The following is a 20128-nucleotide window of genomic DNA, read 5'->3' as shown; positions in this document are numbered from 1 at the left end:
GGACAGCTGTACACATGCATTTGCTATGACGATATTATTTATGATCAAAAACTAGCGCGTGTAAAACTTTTCTAACTAAGCGAAACATCACAGACATGTATACTGTATACAGTGTAAAGGGTTGAACCAGTCGATAGTTTTTTGCTTTGAACTGGAGAAAGAAAATGTTGATATTCAATCTTTTAAAAACACGATCAAACGGATACATTTATGTTACACCTTTTTTCAGCTGGTGCATTTTTCAGGAATTTTAACATTAGGATTTAACACTGTGGTTTCCCTATTTTAAAACAGGTGAAATGCTCTAAATACTGGCCTGATGACAGCGAGATGTATGGTGACATCAAAATCACCCTTCTTAAGACGGAGACACTGGCTGAATACACAGTTCGCACCTTTGCCTTGGAGAGGGTAAGTTTATGTAACCCTCCTTTCCATGTATTAGTACTTGTTATATTCTTAGAAGTAGGCCTAGAAGTAGAACATTAATAGAGGGGATTAGGTACTTGACAGGATTTACTGCAGATGTGTTTGAGGGCCACGTATTAAATTGGGAGGAATTAACACCAGTAGCTATGAGGATGCCCCTGCCGTCTTTGTGCCCCTGATGGACTCCATCCTGTCAATCTCCTGGGGGATCTATCATTGGAGGGGCTCAGAGCGACGCTGGATTGACAGTGGCGCAAACACAGAATTATCATCAAACTGTCACATTTGCTCTCCATGGGCACACGCTACTGCTTATTCAAATCGGCACGAATTGGGGAGCTGGTGACAGCTTGTTTTTCATAGCTCTATTCCTTTCTTTTTTTGGAATTCTGTCTTCGACAAATCTTTGCTTTGCTCCGCTTTACTTTGTCATCTCTGTACAGCGGAATAAATTGCTGTGTGACTGCAGCAGCCTCCCAGTAGAGGGGAGAAAACTCACAGCCCTCCATGAGCTCCGAGAGCTTCAGTAATTCCTTCTGCGTGTCTGTCACATTGCAGCTGCTACTAGCATGTTATGCCCAGAGGCCTAACACCTCATGTAAATAATGTCCTGGTTGTCCTCACAATGAAACACATTTTCTAACATCAATCTCAGAGAGGGAATGTCTCTAAATTGATGGGAGCACGTCTTGGATGAAATTAGGGCCTGCAGGCTACTATGGTTAATGTGCAAACCATGTAAATGTGGTGTTTACATATAATGCTAATGTGCACTGTGTTGCTGTTGACAGAGAGGATACTCAACCAAGCATGAGGTGCGTCAGTTCCACTTCACATCCTGGCCGGAGCACGGAGTGCCCTATCATGCCACCGGACTGTTGGCCTTTATACGGAGAGTGAAAGCCTCTACGCCTCCTGACGCCGGCCCTGTGGTGGTCCACTGCAGGTAAAGTGACGCTTAGCAGCAGCTGTATCCTGTGGTGTCATAAAACTAAACTAAAGGTTGTAAATGTTATCACAATTCATGTTTCAGAATATGACTATTAGTATTAGTAGAAGATATTATTCTTCTTTGGGAGGCTCAGAGCCCGCTATGATGTTCAGAATGAGGGAACGTGATCAGCAACTTTGCCAGGCTAATCTTTGGTAGCCTTGCTAGCTAGGTTAGTTGTCCTGTGAAACAAGTATTGAAACAGAAACTAAAATACGGGCCCAGGTATCTTGTCTTTTATGTTAAAATACCTTATTTCCAGAAATCAAATGTAATCTTGAGTAAAAAATACTAATTAAACCCTAAGACATTGGATAGAGATATTCAGATGTAGGCCTACTTTCACTGAATTGTCAGTTTTGGCCTAGCGAATCTTCCATTACCTGAGTGAAAGAAAGTAAAGCCAAAGCATAACGTTTTGTAAATGATTGGTACATTTTTAACACGGGGGACGGGGATGCATTCAGGTCATTTTACTAACGAGAGGGATTGCATCACCCCCAAACCCCCTTCTACCTAGCTAGCATGGTATTGCCCCATTTGCTAGTTTTAGCTTGGCAAATGTTATAGCTGTCTTGCTAAATGTTCCCATTTTCCTTAAAATCCTGTTGTGCTCCTGAGGAGGGCTATTGTATCTTTTAAAAACATTCTAACAACAATATCACTCACTCAAAAGTCTGTTGATGTATTGCTTCATGATTGTACATGGTGCCTCATGAAAGATGTCCCCTGTGTGCAGCGTGGGGGCGGGCCGCACCGGCTGCTACATCGTGCTGGATGTCATGTTGGACATGGCCGAGTGTGAAGGCGTGGTGGATATCTACAACTGTGTCAAAACCCTCTGCTCCAGACGCATCAACATGATCCAGACAGAGGTCAGGTCAAGAGCACAGCGAAATAAAACCCATTCACATTTAAACTCAAGTCAAATATTAAAGATGTTCTGGCATACATTTGCTTCACTGGTCATAGTATTGTAGCGTGTTCTCCAATGGAAAACTTCCGGAGAGTCAAGTTTTTAAACATTAGCGTTTCCCTTTTGCTGTTTGAAAATTCAAAGAATGAGTGGGGTGCATTATCATACTCCCCCTCTGGGATTAATGTATAGGTCATTGCAATAGTTGTAGAGAAAAGACTCACATTGTCTCTCAGTGTGCTGCGTAGGCACGTGCCGTTCTCTAGATGTGCTGATCATTTGCATAGTCACCTCTTATTATGTAAATTTGACATTGACTTGTTTATTACATTTGTAGTAATTTACAGGGGTCCTCTAATTAAATGCACATCACATGTGTTGTACATGGTTCATTCAGAACCAGGTTATGAAAAATCTTTGCCATTAGTCGTATTGTTTGATTATTTTCTCACATCTGTTTGCTTCTCAACTCACCTCTATGGTAATGTTTGTTCACCTGTCAGCAACACACAACACTCTTATGTGTTATCAGACAGCACCTAAAGTAAATACATGCACAAGCACAGCACTAAATGATGTTACCTGTTGTCCTTTCAGGAGCAGTACATCTTCATCCATGATGCTATTTTGGAAGCCTGTCTGTGCGGGGAGACGGCCATCTTGGTAAATGAGTTTGCGGTTACTTACAAAGAGATGCTGCGAGTCGATTCCCAGAGTAATTCCTCTCAGCTACGGGAGGAGTTTCAGGTAAGTCATTACCTCGACATGTTCTCGATCAACTTCCTAGGCAGATATTTGTTTTGTTAGAATATGAAACCATTTCACATCCTCCCACTCCCTCTTTTAAGTTGTTCTTTATGATGTTGTTTGGTTTTGTTATGTTTAAATTGTGATACTAAAGTTACGTTTGACCTAAGTAAAGGGAAATCTGGTGATATGATAATGTTTGTAAATGTTGTAATTGTCCCTCTTCAAAATGCAGTAAAAAACATCAAACCAGGTACTCTGAATAACACAGCCCACACACAGCATCAACCAAATGATGTCATACTTATTTCATTCTTCTAGAACTTTAACAACAATATAATGTTCGTATTACTGGAGTACTAATACTATTATAGTATTCTGTAGTAATAATACTACTACAATATTCCTAATGAGAGCACAGATGAATAATTTCATTATTTTGTCCTTGTACCTGCACTTCTACTCTTAGTACCAGTAACAATAATATTGTAAAAGTAATATTAACGTAATGTTGTTAAGCGGATGGTTTGCATATTAAGGTTACATCATTTATGATAAAATGTATACTTTTACAGTCAATTGTAACCTGGAGAGTATTATATTTGTGTATTTACTTTCCATTTATTCTGATATGTACAGTACTGTACATTTGCATTTAAAACAGTATGATTTGTTCTCAGACAGTTACATAAACTATAGACGATGAGTACATCCTCTCTGCTGTGGAAATGCACTTACAGCAGACATTTGAAAATCAACAGAGTGCAGAAAGTAAGGGGCTAATGGATGGATGTGTTTATATATGTGTGTGATTGTGCATGTGTGTGTTTTTGTGTCTCATATATACACTCATAAATGTGTGATTGTGCGTGTGTGTGTTTTTGTGTCTCATACAGTATATACACTCATAAATGTGTGTGTGATTGTGCATATGTGTGTTTTTGTGTCTCATACAGTATATACACTCATAAATGTGTGTGTGGATTTGTGCAGGCGATATTGTTGGTTTCCTTTTACTTTTGATTTTGTGAAATCCTCTGCCTGGTTTGTAGGAACGTGGTGTTAGAACATTGTATTAGATGTTGATTAGGAGAGAAAAGAGCCAGCTGTGTTCCCACATGCTGTACCTGCTGCCCCCCCCAACCCCCAAACGCCCCTCCATGTCGCTGCACAGCTCAAACAGCAGCCGCATTGATTCCAGGTTTAGCATTTCAAAGTAATACTGGAAAAGGGTCCATTCTTTGTTTTTGAAAGCCTCTCCACCGCCCAATGAGCTCTGTGTTTGTCTTTTACTCTGTCATCCTGCCGGCTGCAAACAGCCGACCGGTAGTACTGACATCAGCAAGTCACAGATCTATTATTGATGCTGTGTGTTTATGATCCAAATGTTTTTATCCCGTTGTCTAATATAATTACAGCTAAATGAACAGAGAGTTCATCAAGAACATTGGTATGCAATATTTCCCTTTGAGGTTTTCTTTTTCTTTTTTTTATTCATTACATTTCCTTTTAGAAAACAGTCAGCCTAATTTATCTTTCATTCTTTTAAATCAGTTTGTCAACGTGATGTTCAGAATATTACGATTCTTTCAATTAACATTATTGTATTCTTCATTCTCTGCGTCTCAGTCCTCCCTCCTTCTGTCTGATTCATTTATTTTCTTCCTCCTACTCCTCCCTAACATCTTTGAATCCTCTGCAGTGTCTCCATCCTTTTAATTCTCTCTTCAATTTTATTTCATCCTCCTGTCGCTCTCATCTCACCTCTCACATGTTTTCATTTGCAGACGCTCAACTCTGTGACTCCCCACCTGGATGTGGAAGAGTGCAGCATCGCTCTGTTGCCCAGAAACCGAGAAAAGAATCGCAGCATGGATGTTCTGCCGCCTGATCGCGCCCTGGCCTTCTTGGTTACGACTGAAGGGGAGAGCAACAATTACATCAATGCTGCTCTCGCTGACAGCTTCCATCGGCAGGCTGCGTTCATTGTGACCCCTCACCCTCTGCCGGGGACCACAGCGGACTTTTGGAGGCTGGTCTTCGACTACGGCTGCACAGCAGTGGTCATGCTCAACCAACTCAACCAGTCAAACTCTGCCTGGGTAAGGTCAAAGTGTTATACTGCTTTATTGCCAATCGATTTGTTGACACTATGCAGGAAAATAGGCATAGCATTTTTTTTGAGTTCACCTGCACAAGAGCTGCTCTTTGGCATACAAGTTTTTGGTTTCAATCTTTAGTTATCTGAACTTTACTTCAGACTTTCCCAAGAATACGCCGCCTTTACTAATAATAAAGTGTCTGTATCTTACTGTGCTTAGGATTAGTTCCTTCATGCCATTTTGTTGGGCTTTGATCCCTAACCACATTGATCTCAAGGCATGACTAGATAAGACCCGCCCCAGTCTTCCCTTCCCCTTCTCAAGATACATCTCTGAAGAATAGGCTTGCATTACCCTCCAGCCACATATCCGGGTTTTTTTTCCGTTGGTGTTCCACTTTTTCTCATGAGCATATGTCTTCCTCTGCTGTTCCCTGATCTTTCTTTAAGACTATAATGGATATTATAATGAGTTAGAGCACAGCACATGAATCAAGTTTAATATTCAATTAAAAACAACACCAATCGCTTGGAACAAATAACCAAAAGATGAGATTTTAAAGTCGGTTAAGCCTTTGTTAAACAGAACTCTTTTGGTAATTAAAGGTGGCTGGATCTCTAAGGGCAATGCTTAAAATTATAAATAAGGCTCTATCAGATAATCAGGTGCTTATCTGAGAATTGCTTTAAAAGTCAGCATTTAATCCTAGAGGCTTAGAAGTATAGTATCATATTAGAGGCTTTTTTATCAAGAGTTTGGCAGCAAACTGTTGAGCAAATGAAGCTATACGTTCAGCAAACATTTCATTTTACCTTGTATTAACACCTTATAATTAATAAATACACAAGCCAAAAGCCAAAGACATTGAAGAAAGTGGCTTATGCAAATCTAGATTTTTGTTTTTTAGGAGTAAAGGCTACACTTACAAGCCTTGCCTGGTAGGACTTTCAAAATTAAGCTTGTGAAATATGTAATACATTGTATCACAGCCTCGGAAAGCAGCTGCTTACTTTTAATTATGAATACTATTCAGTCCAAGGTCTACCTTAGATTGTGGTGAAAACAGAATTCACTTGATTAATTAAATCACCAAAGTGAATATATTTGTATATTTATTGCCAGTTTTGAATCGGTGTGTTTGACAAAAACATAACTTGATTTAATAAAAGTCTTTGATTGAAAAAACGATTTTGACAAAAAGAACCACCAAACAAGCTGCTGCAAAGTTACCCACTATTTAACTTATTTTATCCAAAAAACTGGATATATTCTTTCTGACTTTATTCATCTGAATATTCACTGGGTAGATAAATCTGCTAAAAGGTAAACATTTAACAGTAATTCATTGCTATTTGGCACTCACACTGAGAGCATTTTACTGAAAGATGTTTTTTTTGATGAATTGCCTCTCAACATGACTTTAAGTGCTTTGACAGGCTTTGTAACTGTGATACTATGTTAATACATTATATTACATCTTGAATCATTGAGTATGATTTGCTCATTAAATGTATTAATTAAGAGTTTCTGTGTTGCCTTTTTTCATTCATGCCATTTTAGAACACCCTAGTCTAGTAATATACAAATAAACAGAAATAAATTATAGCTAACCCCTTTCAAATGTTATTCTTCTTTTACTCTGCTTGTAATGTTGTTCATACTTTCTTTCAATGTAATGCAGTTAATTTTTGTATTGCTTGAATATTGTTATCACCATCTTATCTTGTTCTCACCAAGACATCGCTATAAACTCTGTTAAAGAGTTCACACATGGCACAGCAGTACTCTGCATCTTTCTTGTTACAAGAAAGCAAAGAATGTTACATTTCTCCCTCCTCTTGCTGCTTCTCCCCGCTCATTAACACCAGTAGGCTACGGTTTCATCTTTTATTTTAAGTAGGAGCAGGCACACACCATACTCCAACTGTATTATGTCATTTCCTTTGCGTTATCCTTAGACTTTAGACTTTTCCCTAATATCATCATTTCAGCTTTTTAAATCCCTTTGCTCTTTGATGATCCAAGGTTTTGAGAGCAGCAAAGGATTTTTTTCTGGGCTACAACTGCCGGAGAATAAACGAGTGCTAACACTTAACATGTAATCACTGATAAAAAATCTCTCTCTTTCATTTACCTGGCCCTCTGTCTGTAGCCGTGTGTTCAGTACTGGCCGGAGCCCGGGCTACAGCAGTACGGGCCCATGGAGGTGGAGCTTCTGTCCATGTCTGCTGACGAAGATGTCATCACTCGTCTGTTTCGGGTCAAGAATGTCACACGGGTGAGTCATTCAACAAAGCCTGCACAGGACATTTTGTGACACTCAGTGGTATTTCACAAAATGAACATGAACCTTATTAGAAATGCATTAGTTGTGGCCTTCTCCAGTAATTCACATTTGACTACCAGTACATTTAGAGCTACCAGCTGTAATGTGCCCCTAAACACGACATGACACAAGTCCTTCAAGTCAAAGAACTATAGACTCGGTTGTAATAATACTGTGTAGATTATGATTTGAATTTCTATCTACTTGTAAGCAAACTCAAAGGATGAGTGTTTCACTTGATGCTGGATTTCCACACAGTTTCGTGCCTATGCATCATTATTTATCCATATTTCTTTCTTATGCATAAACAACGGTGCTTCTCTAGTGTGTGCCTCAAGGGAAAGAGGAGGTTGTCAAATAAATAAAATGTAAATACACTCTAAAAAATATAGCCTGGAGATGTGCACTGAGCACAATGTTAAAAATACAAAGATAGCAATGGTTCATAGATTGTATCATACATACTACAAAGGACATTGTTCTGTTATTCGTTAGTCCAGAAAATAGAACCAGACGCACCAAGATGTTCCCATAAGAGTGATACATATTAAAATAATTTTCTATGGCAAACATGCAAGAAAAGCCCATTAACAGAGAGGCAATAAAGGTCATTCTTTCCCTTTTTTCAATTTCTTCTTGTCATTTCGATAAGCGCCTTAGGTGCATGTTGGCATACCAAAGAGGGGGCTTTTATCATCATAATGCATTGCTTATTTTCCGTGGCAGGACACTCTTCTCAAGCTGCATAGCAGACTCTTTTACATTTCTTCACACATTTTTACAAAGTATGTGGCATTTAGAGAATTAGGAAGACCTTGTGAAACAGGCTAAATCAAGTATCTGGCAGCTCTGTCATGGTAGAGGGAGCACGGGGGATGTCAGGGAGGTATTTTCTAAAAAAATAAATAAAAATGGTTGATTCTACGTGACTATGCAGGTATGGTTAAAGCCTGCACATTTGCATAAGTACATGCATGCATTCCACTCAGGATCACTGTCAACCCAATTATTGAAGAAATCTGTATGCAAGGCATTTCTTGGCTGCTATTAGAAGCAGCGTGACATGCTTTGCACAGAACTTCCTTTCTTGATTGGCATCCTCACCTCCTCTGTCGACCGCCCTTGTCATTCTCCTCTCCACCCAGAGCACCTTTGTTGCACTCAGTACGTACCACAGTCAAGCAGAGGGCAACTTAACACCGTGTGGGAAAAGTCGAATCACACAGAAATAACATAAACCTCTTCCTCTCACTGCATTAGGGTGTGTTCTTCCTGTGTGTGACAATGATATATACTGGTAGGGAGTAAAAGTCAAAGAAAGTGCATTGTAAGCGTATGTATGTGTGAGTTGTATAACAAAAAAAAAAGAAGAGTACATTGTGTAAATCCCAGCTCCATTGAGGCAATTCCTACGTGCATCATTGGTGTCTTTGCCAGCCCAATTTGCATGACTTACAGTTCTCCACTGGTCCTTAAGTATTAGGTGAGATTCCACGGGACAAAGTTATGAACACACAGGGACCTCTCACACACACATCCCGGGCCTGGCTTACCTCTACAGACCTATATATCTCAAAGTCAGTCTGCTGAGTGAGCACAGCTGAGTGCCAGCACACAGCCTAGGGAGCACTCTTACACGGGTGTTAACTGGCACACACAGAAAATACTAAAACAACCAGAAAATGCACTTTAACACAGACACAAACAGGAGCAAGCACACTTGCACTCACAGCACTGGTTTACTCATGTATTTTTCTTTTTTCTGTTGCATCCCAAGCTCCAAGAGGGCCAGCTAGTGGTGTGTCAGTTCCAGTTCCTGCGCTGGTCGGCGTATCGAGATGTTCCCGACTCCAAGAAGGCTTTCCTCAATCTCCTGGCTCAAGTGCACAAATGGCAGAGGGAGTGTGGAGAAGGTCGCACTGTTGTCCACTGCCTGTGAGTAATCTGTTAACAACACACATCATGTACTGTTAATTAAAAGAGAAAGAGAGAAGGCAGAAATACGTTCCTCTCTGAAAAGGTCTCAGAGAGGACATTACTGCTGTTGGATAGTGACATTTAAAAGTGCATTTAAATCAAAATCTTATTCTCAGAGGGGAGAATCACATAAATGTTAAAATATGGTGAATCATGACTGTTTGATGAGAAAGAGTCTGTGTCGTGTTGTGACTGTGATGGTTTATGTGGGTTTTTCTGGGCAATGAGATGCGATGCATTGAAAAGTATTTTTCCTTGCTAGTATTTTCATAATGTAGAAAATCTAATTGTGGTGTAGTGCAGCAGTGTGTGTTGTTGTATGCCCCTCTGTTGTTCTAAGCCCCCGGGGTGCACATCCGTTGATGAATATGAATGGGCCGTCCAGCTCATTGCAAACCCATCACACGTTTATCTCCACCACCCCCATCCGAAAGCACATCACTCAGCGCTGTCACACAGTGTTACCCACGACAACCAGGAAAGAGATTATGGAGATCAAATCAATTATGGCTTAATACAGAATGCGATGGATCTCACTACAGTAAATCCAGCACTGCCAAAGCACTGACGACGATTGATTACCTTAATATTGCCTGTTTACGCTGCGGAGGCTTCCATGCCCACCTTCCCTGCGGATGTCTCAGGAGAGAGGAATTGGATTGTCCTCCACCACTTTATTGATATTGCCTTTAATTTATGATGACCAACACAATATTTCCAAGGATCCTTGCTCTTATTTCTTGATTTTCCCTTCCTTTTCTTGTGTCATTATTTGTATCAAGATATTGCATCTGCATGCTGTATGAACGGTATCAAGTGTTTTTCATGAGGTACAGTTGCATGAACACAATAATGGGGTTATCAGATTACACACATTCTTTCCTGCTTATACTGTGTTATTGTCTTCGGGAGCTCGAGCTGGAGACGGGAATATACATGTTTACATTGAAATGTACTGACAGTTGATGTCTGAACCTACAGTTCATCTAATGGAAGGCAAAGCAGCACAAGCTTTTTTGGTGGGGTATGTTTAAACACAAGGCCGCTTAAATTACAATAAAACATTATTCTTAGTCATGTTTGGTAGCCCAATTAAGAATAATTATGGTGATCCATTTTTCTCTTAATATGTTTCTCTCTTGGGTTTATGACCTAGACAGTTGGAAGGATTATCTTTATAAATTCCTTGAAACAAATGTTTTGGCAGGTTTGTAATGATCACTTTGTTTATTGTTGTCATACTCATTTGGGGCCAAAGAGGCTGCAGTGCAGCACTACCTAGTGTGCTTGGAATAGCAAAGCTAAAAAGCTCTTGTTGGTAAATCATTAAAAACCATTACAACTCACCCTGAAGGGAGAATCTTATTGAAGTCCAAAAATGTAAACCTCATGATGGCTAGAGGAAATGTCTAAATGTTTTATCTCAATCAATGACTATTTGTCAATATATTTCACACAAATGTTCCATTCATCATCAGTGGCAGACAGACGAGTCAACATTGTTCGTTAGAAGAAGAAACACATAATTGTAAATAAGATTTACAACCACAATGCTAGAAATCTCCATAACCTAATTTCTATAAAACCCTCCTCTTCCTCACGACCTGCCATTTTGCAAAGTATTATTCTGAATATTGGCTTTTATTTACATTCGCTCACTGTCCTCTAAATCTCTGCTTATCCATGAAATGATAACCAACCATAACATTGATATCATGGGCCTTTACAAAACCTGGCTAAAGCCAAATGACTTTGTAAGCCTGAATGAGGCATCACCCCCTAGCTACACCAGCCTGCAAGTGTCTCGTGAATCATGAAGAGGTGGGGGCCTAGCTGCTATATACTTACGTTCTTATGTTGTATGTCAGGGACTACGGATGGAAATTAGCTCAAAGCTAAAATCTGGCATATTTACACTTGAAGCATTATTTGTCTTAAGTGTTCATTAATGTGCATTGTCCCTATTCAAATAAACGATTAAATGAAATGAAAAATATACAGCTCTGGTTCTCTGTCACTAAATCAAATTATTATGACTGGTTTTACATCCTTTGAATGACTTCTTATGCATGCAAATGAAGAATCCTTTTATATAGGAATTGTTTACCGACCACCTGGGCCTTATTCACAATTTTTATCTGAGTTTGCTTCTTTTCTCTGTGGCATATTTACACGATCAGACAATCTTATAATCATGAGAGATTTCATTTTTCATATCGAGGATAATTCTGATCCAGATCTCATAGACTCTACTGATTTCACATAACACGTCAATGTACCCACTCACGTCCATGGTCACACACTTGACTTAGTTTTAACACGTGGCCTTACCCTCTCAGACATGACTGTCACCACATCTACCTGCACTTTCAGATCATTACGTCTTTACTTTTAGGAGCACGCTACCTTTTAGTCGTATTAATAGCCATTCTGAAACCTATACTACCCGTCGTACTGACTTGACAACTGTTCATACACTTGCTGATAAACTCAAATCTTCTATCATCACCATCGATCAACGAGCTCACTGACACTCTCAATCATGTTTTGCTGGATGCCTTTAACTCTTTTGTACCCCTCTTATAAAAGGAAAACCAGACCAAAACCATCACCCTGGTACAACCAAGGTCTATGAAACAGAAATGCAGAAAACTGGAACACAAATGGAGAACAACCAAACTCAAAAATGTTCCACTCGAGTGGTCCAACTGCCTCTGTGAAAATAAGCGCACTCTTCGCTCGGCTAGAACAAAGCATTTATCTGAACTCATCCAAAACAACAAAAATAACTCAAAATGTCTCTTTACGATACGATACACTTTATTGTCCCCGTAAGGACATTTGTTCTGGACTCCGTCCTGTAATTCCGTATACATGTACATATACAAACATAGTAAACATTTCGGAACATTTCAAAGATTCGTCCCATGCTTTCCCTAGCCGATGCTGAAACTTTAATCCATGCTTTTGTTTCATCTCGGTTGGACTACTGCAATTCACTTTTCTCCAGGCTACCAAAATCAACAACCGCCTAACTACAACTGGTTCAAAACACAGCTGCCAGGATATTAACCAGAACCAGAACATTTGATCATATCACCCCTGTTCTCATTTCATTGGCTCCTGATTCACATAAGATCAGACTTCAAGATTTTACTGTTAACCTTTAAAATCTTACATGGACTAGCACATCCATCTATCATCATTAATTACCCCGCGAATATCTACCAGGCTCCCACGATCACATAATGCAAGTCTCCTTTCCATCCCCAGAATTCACAAATCATCTGTAGGTGGCAGAGCCTTTTCATTCCGAGCACCTCACCTTTGGAATCGTCTTCCATTTCAGATCCGCAAAGCTATTTCCGTTGACTCCTTTAAAAGCAAACTCAAAACCCTTCTCTTCGCATCTGTCTTCCTTATCAACTAATTTCCATCACCTAGTTTCCATCTACATTAGCATCACTTCAGACTAGGGCTGTCAGTCGATTAAATCGCATGATTGTCCATAGTTAATCGCAAATTAATCGCACATTTTTTATCTGTTCTAAATGTACCTTAGAGGAATATTTTTCAAGTTTTTAATACTCTTATCAACATATGAGTGGACAAATATGCTTTATGCTAATGTTTATTATCATTTGAACAATGACAAATATTCTCATGAACAACAAACAACTTCTGAACATTACAAATATTCGCCTCAATTCAACCTGGAACCTCTCATACAATAATACAATACAAATGGTGTGTGTGTGTGTGTGTGTGTGTGTGTGTGTGTGTGTGTGTGTGTGTGTGTGTGTGTGTGTGTGTGTGTGTGTGTGTGTGTGTGTGTGTGTGTGTGTGTGTGTGTGTGTGTGTGTGTGTGTGTGTGTGTGTGTGTGTGGTGTGTGTGTGTGGTGTGTGGTGTGTGGTGTGTGGTGTGTGGTGTGTGGTGTGTGGTGTGTGGTGTGTGTGTGTTGGAGCTATGTGCAACTCAAGGCATATGCTCGAACGGGAGCTGCCTGGACGCTGGACGCTGCAATCATGTTGCGCACTATCCGTGCTGAGTGTGCTGACTTTTCGTACAATGTCCCACTGTCTGGCTTCCTGCATAAAGTCAAGTGCTCGGCGCAGTTGTGGCGAAATGTCGCTCCTATTTTCATTTAAACAGCTCCTTATATCCGTTAGCGCAGCTAGCTAGCACCAGATGCTAACAACAACAATGCACGTAATGTCTCTCTCTCGCTCGCTCGGGCCACACATACACACACCCTCCCGGTCCTCCCGATAGCCAGTCGGTGCCTGCCGGTGAGCGTGGAAGTGTGGTCTGCCACAAGCGGGCGGCAGGAGCGGGGCTGTCAGCATCAGCTTGTAGATGGTATTTTAAACTCGATGCGCTCTGAAACTACGGGGCGGCCGAGGAAAAAAAATACACATGCGTTAATCGCGTTAAAATAATTAGTGGCGTTAATTTTTTTTGCGTTAACGCGTTATTAACGCGTTAACTTGACAGCCCTACTTCAGACACATGCTTTTATCACATGGCAATACTTATGTTGTTGTATAAAGTTGTATAATGTTTTCATGATTTTTATGCTATGACGTTTGTATTTTGTTTTTGTCTTTGCTTTTGTTTGCTTTCTACAGCCCTTTTGAGGCATTTATTGTGATTTGGGGCTATAATACATTTTGATTTGATTTGGTTTGATCTAAAAAAACAAAAGGCTTTTCTTGAATATTTGTATTTTGTTTTTATTTTCTCAAACTTATCTTCTCATCTGCAGTAACGGTGGTGGTCGCAGTGGGACCCTCTGTGCCAGCAACATTCTCCTTGAGATGATCCAGTACCAGAACATGGTGGACATCTTCTATGCAGTCAAAATTCTACGCAACTGCAAACCCAATATGGTGGAGTCCCTGGTGAGAGCGTCTGTAAATAAATAAACTGTGTGTTTTCAATTGGCAAGAATATGCCTATGATTATGTTATTTTATTATTTTTAATTGAAGAATATTGTATTTTTCCTCAGGACCAGTATCGATTCTGCTATGACCTTGTCCTGGAGTACTTGGACTGCTTTGAAGGGAGATAGCAACCAAATGTTCACCACAGTGAAGACATCCCGTCAGCTGGAGATTCAACTGAAAGCCCCCCAGAGACCCCTCTACTTTAGTGTTTGGACCTATGGTTTGAACGGACTGCAAAGAAAGAGAGAAGAAAAAAAAACAAGATCAAGGTTCTAACTTTTAACCTTTAATGTACAGCTGTGATTTCCTCCTTGTTGGTGATGTTTATCTCTTTTGATATTTTTTGTGCTTTTCTTGGTCCTCTTTGCCTCCGGACTAAAGCTCTTTTGTGCGGAGGGTCTCTGTAGCAGCCAAACAATATTCTGAGCAACAAAATGGACCTGTCTATTCTGAAGAGGGGCTTTGTTTCATTGTGTTTAAAAAGCGATGGGGGCTGGATGAAAGTGCAGAGTCACAGCAGAATTATCTAAACGTGGAAGCATTCTATTCTCTTTCAAGAGCTACATACAACAGCAGTGCTCTGCGGTTGTGGCATGACTTATCTACCATACCATAAACTGCCTTAATCTCTATTGATAGGACAGATTATTCAAATCATTGAATACATCTAAAAGGTTTTCCTATTGGTGAACAAACAGCAACAAGATATTTTAACAAGGACCTACAGCATTAGGATAGCCCAGCCCTCAACAGTGTTGATGCAGAAGCTGTACAGTAGTGCAATGTGTTGTATTTTGCCATAATGTTTGTGCTGGATTACCATGTGTGCTATTGGTGGATGTTTCCAGGGACCACAGCACCGGGCCTGGTGCCACCACTGAAGATTCCTGTCTCATTACTGTCACAGTGCCAATCCCATCGACTGACTTGAATCCTCTCTTTACTTTGCTCCACTGCTTCATCTTGATGTATGCCTACGAAGATACACTATGTACTGCATCAGCTATTGTTCTCGCTCCAAAGTGATTGTTTGTATTTTATATCCAGCGGGAAGGAAAAAAGGACGAGGAGAGAGAGGGGGGGAATCTGCTGGAAATGTACTGACATGCCATCGTGATGAAAAATAATGTTCCATTAATGCCGTGGTGAAGTGTCTCAACCAGTGCTGCGTTTCAGGTTTGAGTCTGTGGCTCCTTTTACTCTTGTTGTCTGAGGCATTTGGTTGTACTGTAAAGCAAGCGTAACCAGTTTGAATTGTATCACCACCCTTTCAGGAAGGGGGTTCATTTTGATACGTTTTGACATGAATTTCAGTTGTTGTTCCTAGTGGTGTAAAATAAATAAATCAAATATATATAAATAAAAAGGGGCATTTACATTTTGCAGAGGGAAAAATGCTACTGCATGACCGCTGGTGTTCTCCCAATAGTGGCCATCTTACCTATCCTGCAATAATAATAATGGTATACAAGAGCAACAATAAGAAATACTGCCCACAGACCCTGCTGTTAAGATACCACTGGTCTGACCAAATTAAATGCATTTGTTTTCACCTAGCAGACGAGGCATGCTGACCTTTAGTGTTGTAAATGCCCTGATCAATTGAAGAACATCAGGCAGTATTATCCACATAATGGTCAGCTAGTGAAATGAACCAGGAAGCTATTTCCTTTGTATTTTTTAACATTACAGTATGTTCAAGAAAGTATCTATTTCTCACTTCGTTATTGCCCTTATAAATATGTTATGCACCACCATATCTCCTGACATTTTTACAAGTGCAGGATTTCAAGACAGGCATTAAAGGTATCACTCCAGGACCTGCCCTTATAAACAAGGAGAGACACCTTGAAGCCCACAGAAACTGAGAAATGGCAGCTATGCGAACTCTGTTGCTAGTTCGCAGCTCACAGTCTGGTTCAGATGGGAGTGCCAGGGTATGTGAGGAATCTAACCATGTTCAAACATCACCAGGCTCCCACAGCTCACTGATAGAGCAGCTTGTTTTTTGATGAGGATGAAGAATGGGGTAGCTACATTGTGGTCAGCGATCTGACCCAGGATCACTGCAGGAAGTGCCTGGACACTTTTTCTCGAGGGTAGAAGGAATGTGTACATACAGATGTATATTATGTTATGTGAATACTATGTGAATAATATACTATATGTTTGCCAAGAGTAAAGACGTACAGTAAGTAACCATTACATAGCCACCAAGGTGAATGTGCTGTAAATGACCATTTTGTGAGTTTATTGCCAGAACTTTTAACAGCCGAGTGTGAACTGAGTCTCCCTGATGGTTCATTCCTCTGAGTAAAACAGGTCTGTCAAAGCATGTATGGATCTATTGTCTGCTTTGTATTTCATTTAGTTACTTTCAGTATATCCTGATCCACATAGTTTATTTCAACAGCTTTGTTTTCAGACTGTGTGAGCGCAATGTACTTTTGCCATTCCAAAGCTTTCTATTATGACGGCTCTCTAAACGACGATTGCCGCTGATTTCACATGTGTGTTTCTGTATGAAGCGATGGTACATGACATGAACCTTGTATTTGTGGGCGCAGTTTGTATATTTAAAGAGAGAGACGGAGGAGATGGATGTATTTTGAGGTCGGGGAAAAAGGGTTGGTTCTGAAGAATAACAGTGATCAACAATAAAAGAAGGGAGAAAGAGACATATTGTTGTCAACTCATCATTGGGTGTTCTGTCAGAAAAGCATACACAGCAACACAAAAAGCCAGTGTGTTTTTTTTTATGGTTTGTCAGCAGAAGCAAAGAATTGAAAGCTGGACATGGACTTCCTGTCTACGAACCTCTGACCCTTCTGCGGTTTCTCATACGGATGTGGTCTTTTAGTTGTTACCCTTCGCTTTGAACCACATCAACCATTTGATCTCTCTCTTCTTTTTAAGCTCTCTCTTTATTTCTTTCCCCTTTCCCCCCTTTCATCACCCTCCTCCTCTCACCTTCCCCCTTCCTCAACTCCTCTTCCATTACTTTCATTTCTCCCTCTCATCCTTCTCCATCTGTCTCGCTTTGCCGCTCGGCCCAGAGTAAGGTGACTCCAGACCACAGACTTCCTCTCACCCACGGCTACGTTGAATAATGCAGCAGTCCTGCAAACTGATCCAGTGTTTAGCAGGGGGACAAGCCGGATTAATTAGAGGACAAGAACCCCTACTGTTGGGATGAAGACAATGCAGGCCCTGTGGATTTGCATTTAACACATTTGGAGATTGATAAACCTTAAAAACAAGTTCAGATATTGTTAATGTAAAAAGTTCCTTTGATAAGATTTTTCATTTGTCATGACAGTGAGCAGGAGAACAAATGCATTATAGATTTAACATGACATGGATAAGGAGCTTTTTCATGGAGGCAGGTCATTTACACTATCCTATTTTAATCTAAAAGATTTTCTCAATTTCCTTTTTCACCTGCAGAAAAGTAATACAACCTGAAATTCTTAGCGGCAGGCTCCATCATCCTCGTCTCAAATGTGACCGGTGGTTTAAATTAGAAGGTAATTGGAATCTTATCATTTAATTCTGAGGGTGTAATGACAGCCATGTGTAAGGTAACTATCATGGGGCCGAGATCCAACTGGGTTTTGTCTTTTCTCTCTGGACTTCCTGTCTAATATTCCTCCACCGACAGGCCTGGTGGATGTCTCTCCTGGTCTCTCTGGTGAGCTTCACAGTAGATACACTCTCATCTGGTGTTTCTGTGAAAGGGCCACCACTTCAGCTGATATAAAGAAAGAGGGCAAGGTACAGTATAGTGATAACCGCCTTGAATATTCGTTTTCCACCTTTATTTGTCTGACCATTTATCAAATATATTTAACCAACTTTTTCAACTGTTTGTCAACAACTACTTCTCCATTCATTCATTAACAAACTTTTATCTAAATATTTAAACCATTCCTTCACTTCACCATTTAATTACGCTAAGTATAAGCTTTTTAACTTTGACCAATTTTAGACAACCATTTTATTTAAATTTGTTACGATGTATCCATTCATTTTACTGCTTGAACAAATGACTTAACGTTAACTATTTCTCCTTTTTATCCATGAATAATAGACAATTATTTCATATAATTAACCATAACTTGCAGATAGTTCTTTTTATATTTTGTTCAATGTATTTGAATCAGTGATTAAGTAATTACAGGACAGGTGAAGATAATTAAAGTGTTACAAAAAAGATAATTAAGCCACAAAATATCTCTTCTAGCTAACTCTCTGCTGGCTTACTATCTTTCTTATTAGATTTTATTCATTAGCACTAACAAAAAAAAGCATTTAATGTGTTTGAACTTCGTTAAATTAGTGGAAGATTTGTATTTGGATAGATATTTGTATTATGATAATAAAAAATCTCGATTTTTGTGTCTGGGGGAAAAGTACCTCAGGTTGAAAATAACTGCTCTGAAAACTGTGCTCGCTTTGTTCCAAATATCTACAGACAGGCTGAATACCTCCTGGAAGGTTTTAGCTTTGGCTAAATGTTCTGTCTCAAAGCACAGTGGTGTTTCTGACTCAATATTAAGCGTTTCTTATTTCATGCTAAATACTTTACTAAAAGATGCCGATAAAATCCAATATTCTTGTGGAGAGAATTGTCACAAAAGCTTTTGCGGGTGACCTTGCCCAAGCCTCAGTCGATAAGAAGAAAGCAGAGATGCATGCATATCCTTTAACATGGCATGGAAACAGTGTTAAAGGCTTTTTAAAAAGGAAGAGAGATTGGGATCAATGTGCTTTCTTGGAAACAATACAGATTTGTAAACGGGCCGCTTTTCTCTGATGAGAAATTCTTCTCCATTTTCCTAATAAATGCAAAATGTGAAATGTGAACACATACAGTATCTTGTCTTACCAACATGGTGGTGCTCAACTTCTGCTGAATAGAGCAGCAGACAAGACAGGTAGCTCCAGCTCTGTGTTCATCAGAGCGAGGACGGAGAGGAGCTGGCCAGATGGCTCTTTCCACCATGTTTCCTCACTGGTTCCACTGCCACGCTCGGCCAGACTGGAGCCCTTATCTCAGCAGTGTGCTCCCAGTTCAGTGAAAGTTATGGTTCAAGAGAGGGAGCTCCCTATGGTTCCAGCCCCGAATGCTCAGGCAAACAAGAAGCTCGAGACAGATAACCAGAATCACAGCACACACGAATGACTCTACCGTCCCCCTCCTCTTTATCACACTTACCTTTTGCTGTCACAAACCCTTGCAGTACGTTGCCTCTACCATGGACACAAGCCACCTTTAATTTAGGATGCTTTGACCTGTATCATTTCAAGGCCTTGCACGCATAGTTGAATCAAGCCAGTGGAGGGAGACTTAATGTGTGGCATGACATGGCCACCGTAAAATAAAACAAGGCAAAGGGTAGCTGTAAAAGTTTGGGAAGGTATAGTGCTGAAATATCAAGGATTTACACAGAAAATCAGTCTCTACCAACATCTCTTGATAAAAATACAATCTCAGGTGAGGCGGAGACTGAAGTTGTTTTTCCCCAAGGATAATCTCTTGTTGTTAGTACACATTGAGAAATGTTGGGCCTTGGGGGTTCTCGGGAAACGCTTCTTCTTGACATCTTATGTCAACATGAACCATTTCTAGGTTGTGGCAATAAAGCATCTCCAAGCTGCCATCAATTTGAGGGATGGGCTTATCAAAAG

General features: G+C 40.1%; 1 protein-coding gene across 4 annotated transcripts in view; it reads left to right on the top strand.

Annotated features, from left to right (window-relative positions):
* LOC117553933 (receptor-type tyrosine-protein phosphatase U) overlaps positions 1-17117 on the top strand; it is a 171534-nt gene extending 154417 nt beyond the window's left edge. For all 4 annotated transcript variants that reach the window (XM_034228070.1, XM_034228069.1, XM_034228068.1 and 1 more), the window contains 9 exons: positions 295-411; positions 1221-1375; positions 2160-2295; positions 2934-3083; positions 4871-5185; positions 7338-7463; positions 9289-9446; positions 14255-14390; positions 14500-17117. In XM_034228070.1, coding sequence (XP_034083961.1) covers positions 295-411; positions 1221-1375; positions 2160-2295; positions 2934-3083; positions 4871-5185; positions 7338-7463; positions 9289-9446; positions 14255-14390; positions 14500-14562 — 1356 coding nt within the window. In that variant the 3' untranslated portion in view covers positions 14563-17117. The remainder of the gene's footprint in view (positions 1-294; positions 412-1220; positions 1376-2159; positions 2296-2933; positions 3084-4870; positions 5186-7337; positions 7464-9288; positions 9447-14254; positions 14391-14499) is intronic.
* The last annotated feature ends 3011 nt before the right edge of the window (positions 17118-20128 follow it).

Source organism: Gymnodraco acuticeps, unplaced genomic scaffold (genome assembly GCF_902827175.1).
Source record: "Gymnodraco acuticeps unplaced genomic scaffold, fGymAcu1.1, whole genome shotgun sequence".
Taxonomy (NCBI): domain Eukaryota; kingdom Metazoa; phylum Chordata; class Actinopteri; order Perciformes; family Bathydraconidae; genus Gymnodraco; species Gymnodraco acuticeps.
This window is presented reverse-complemented; position numbering and strand designations above follow the sequence as displayed.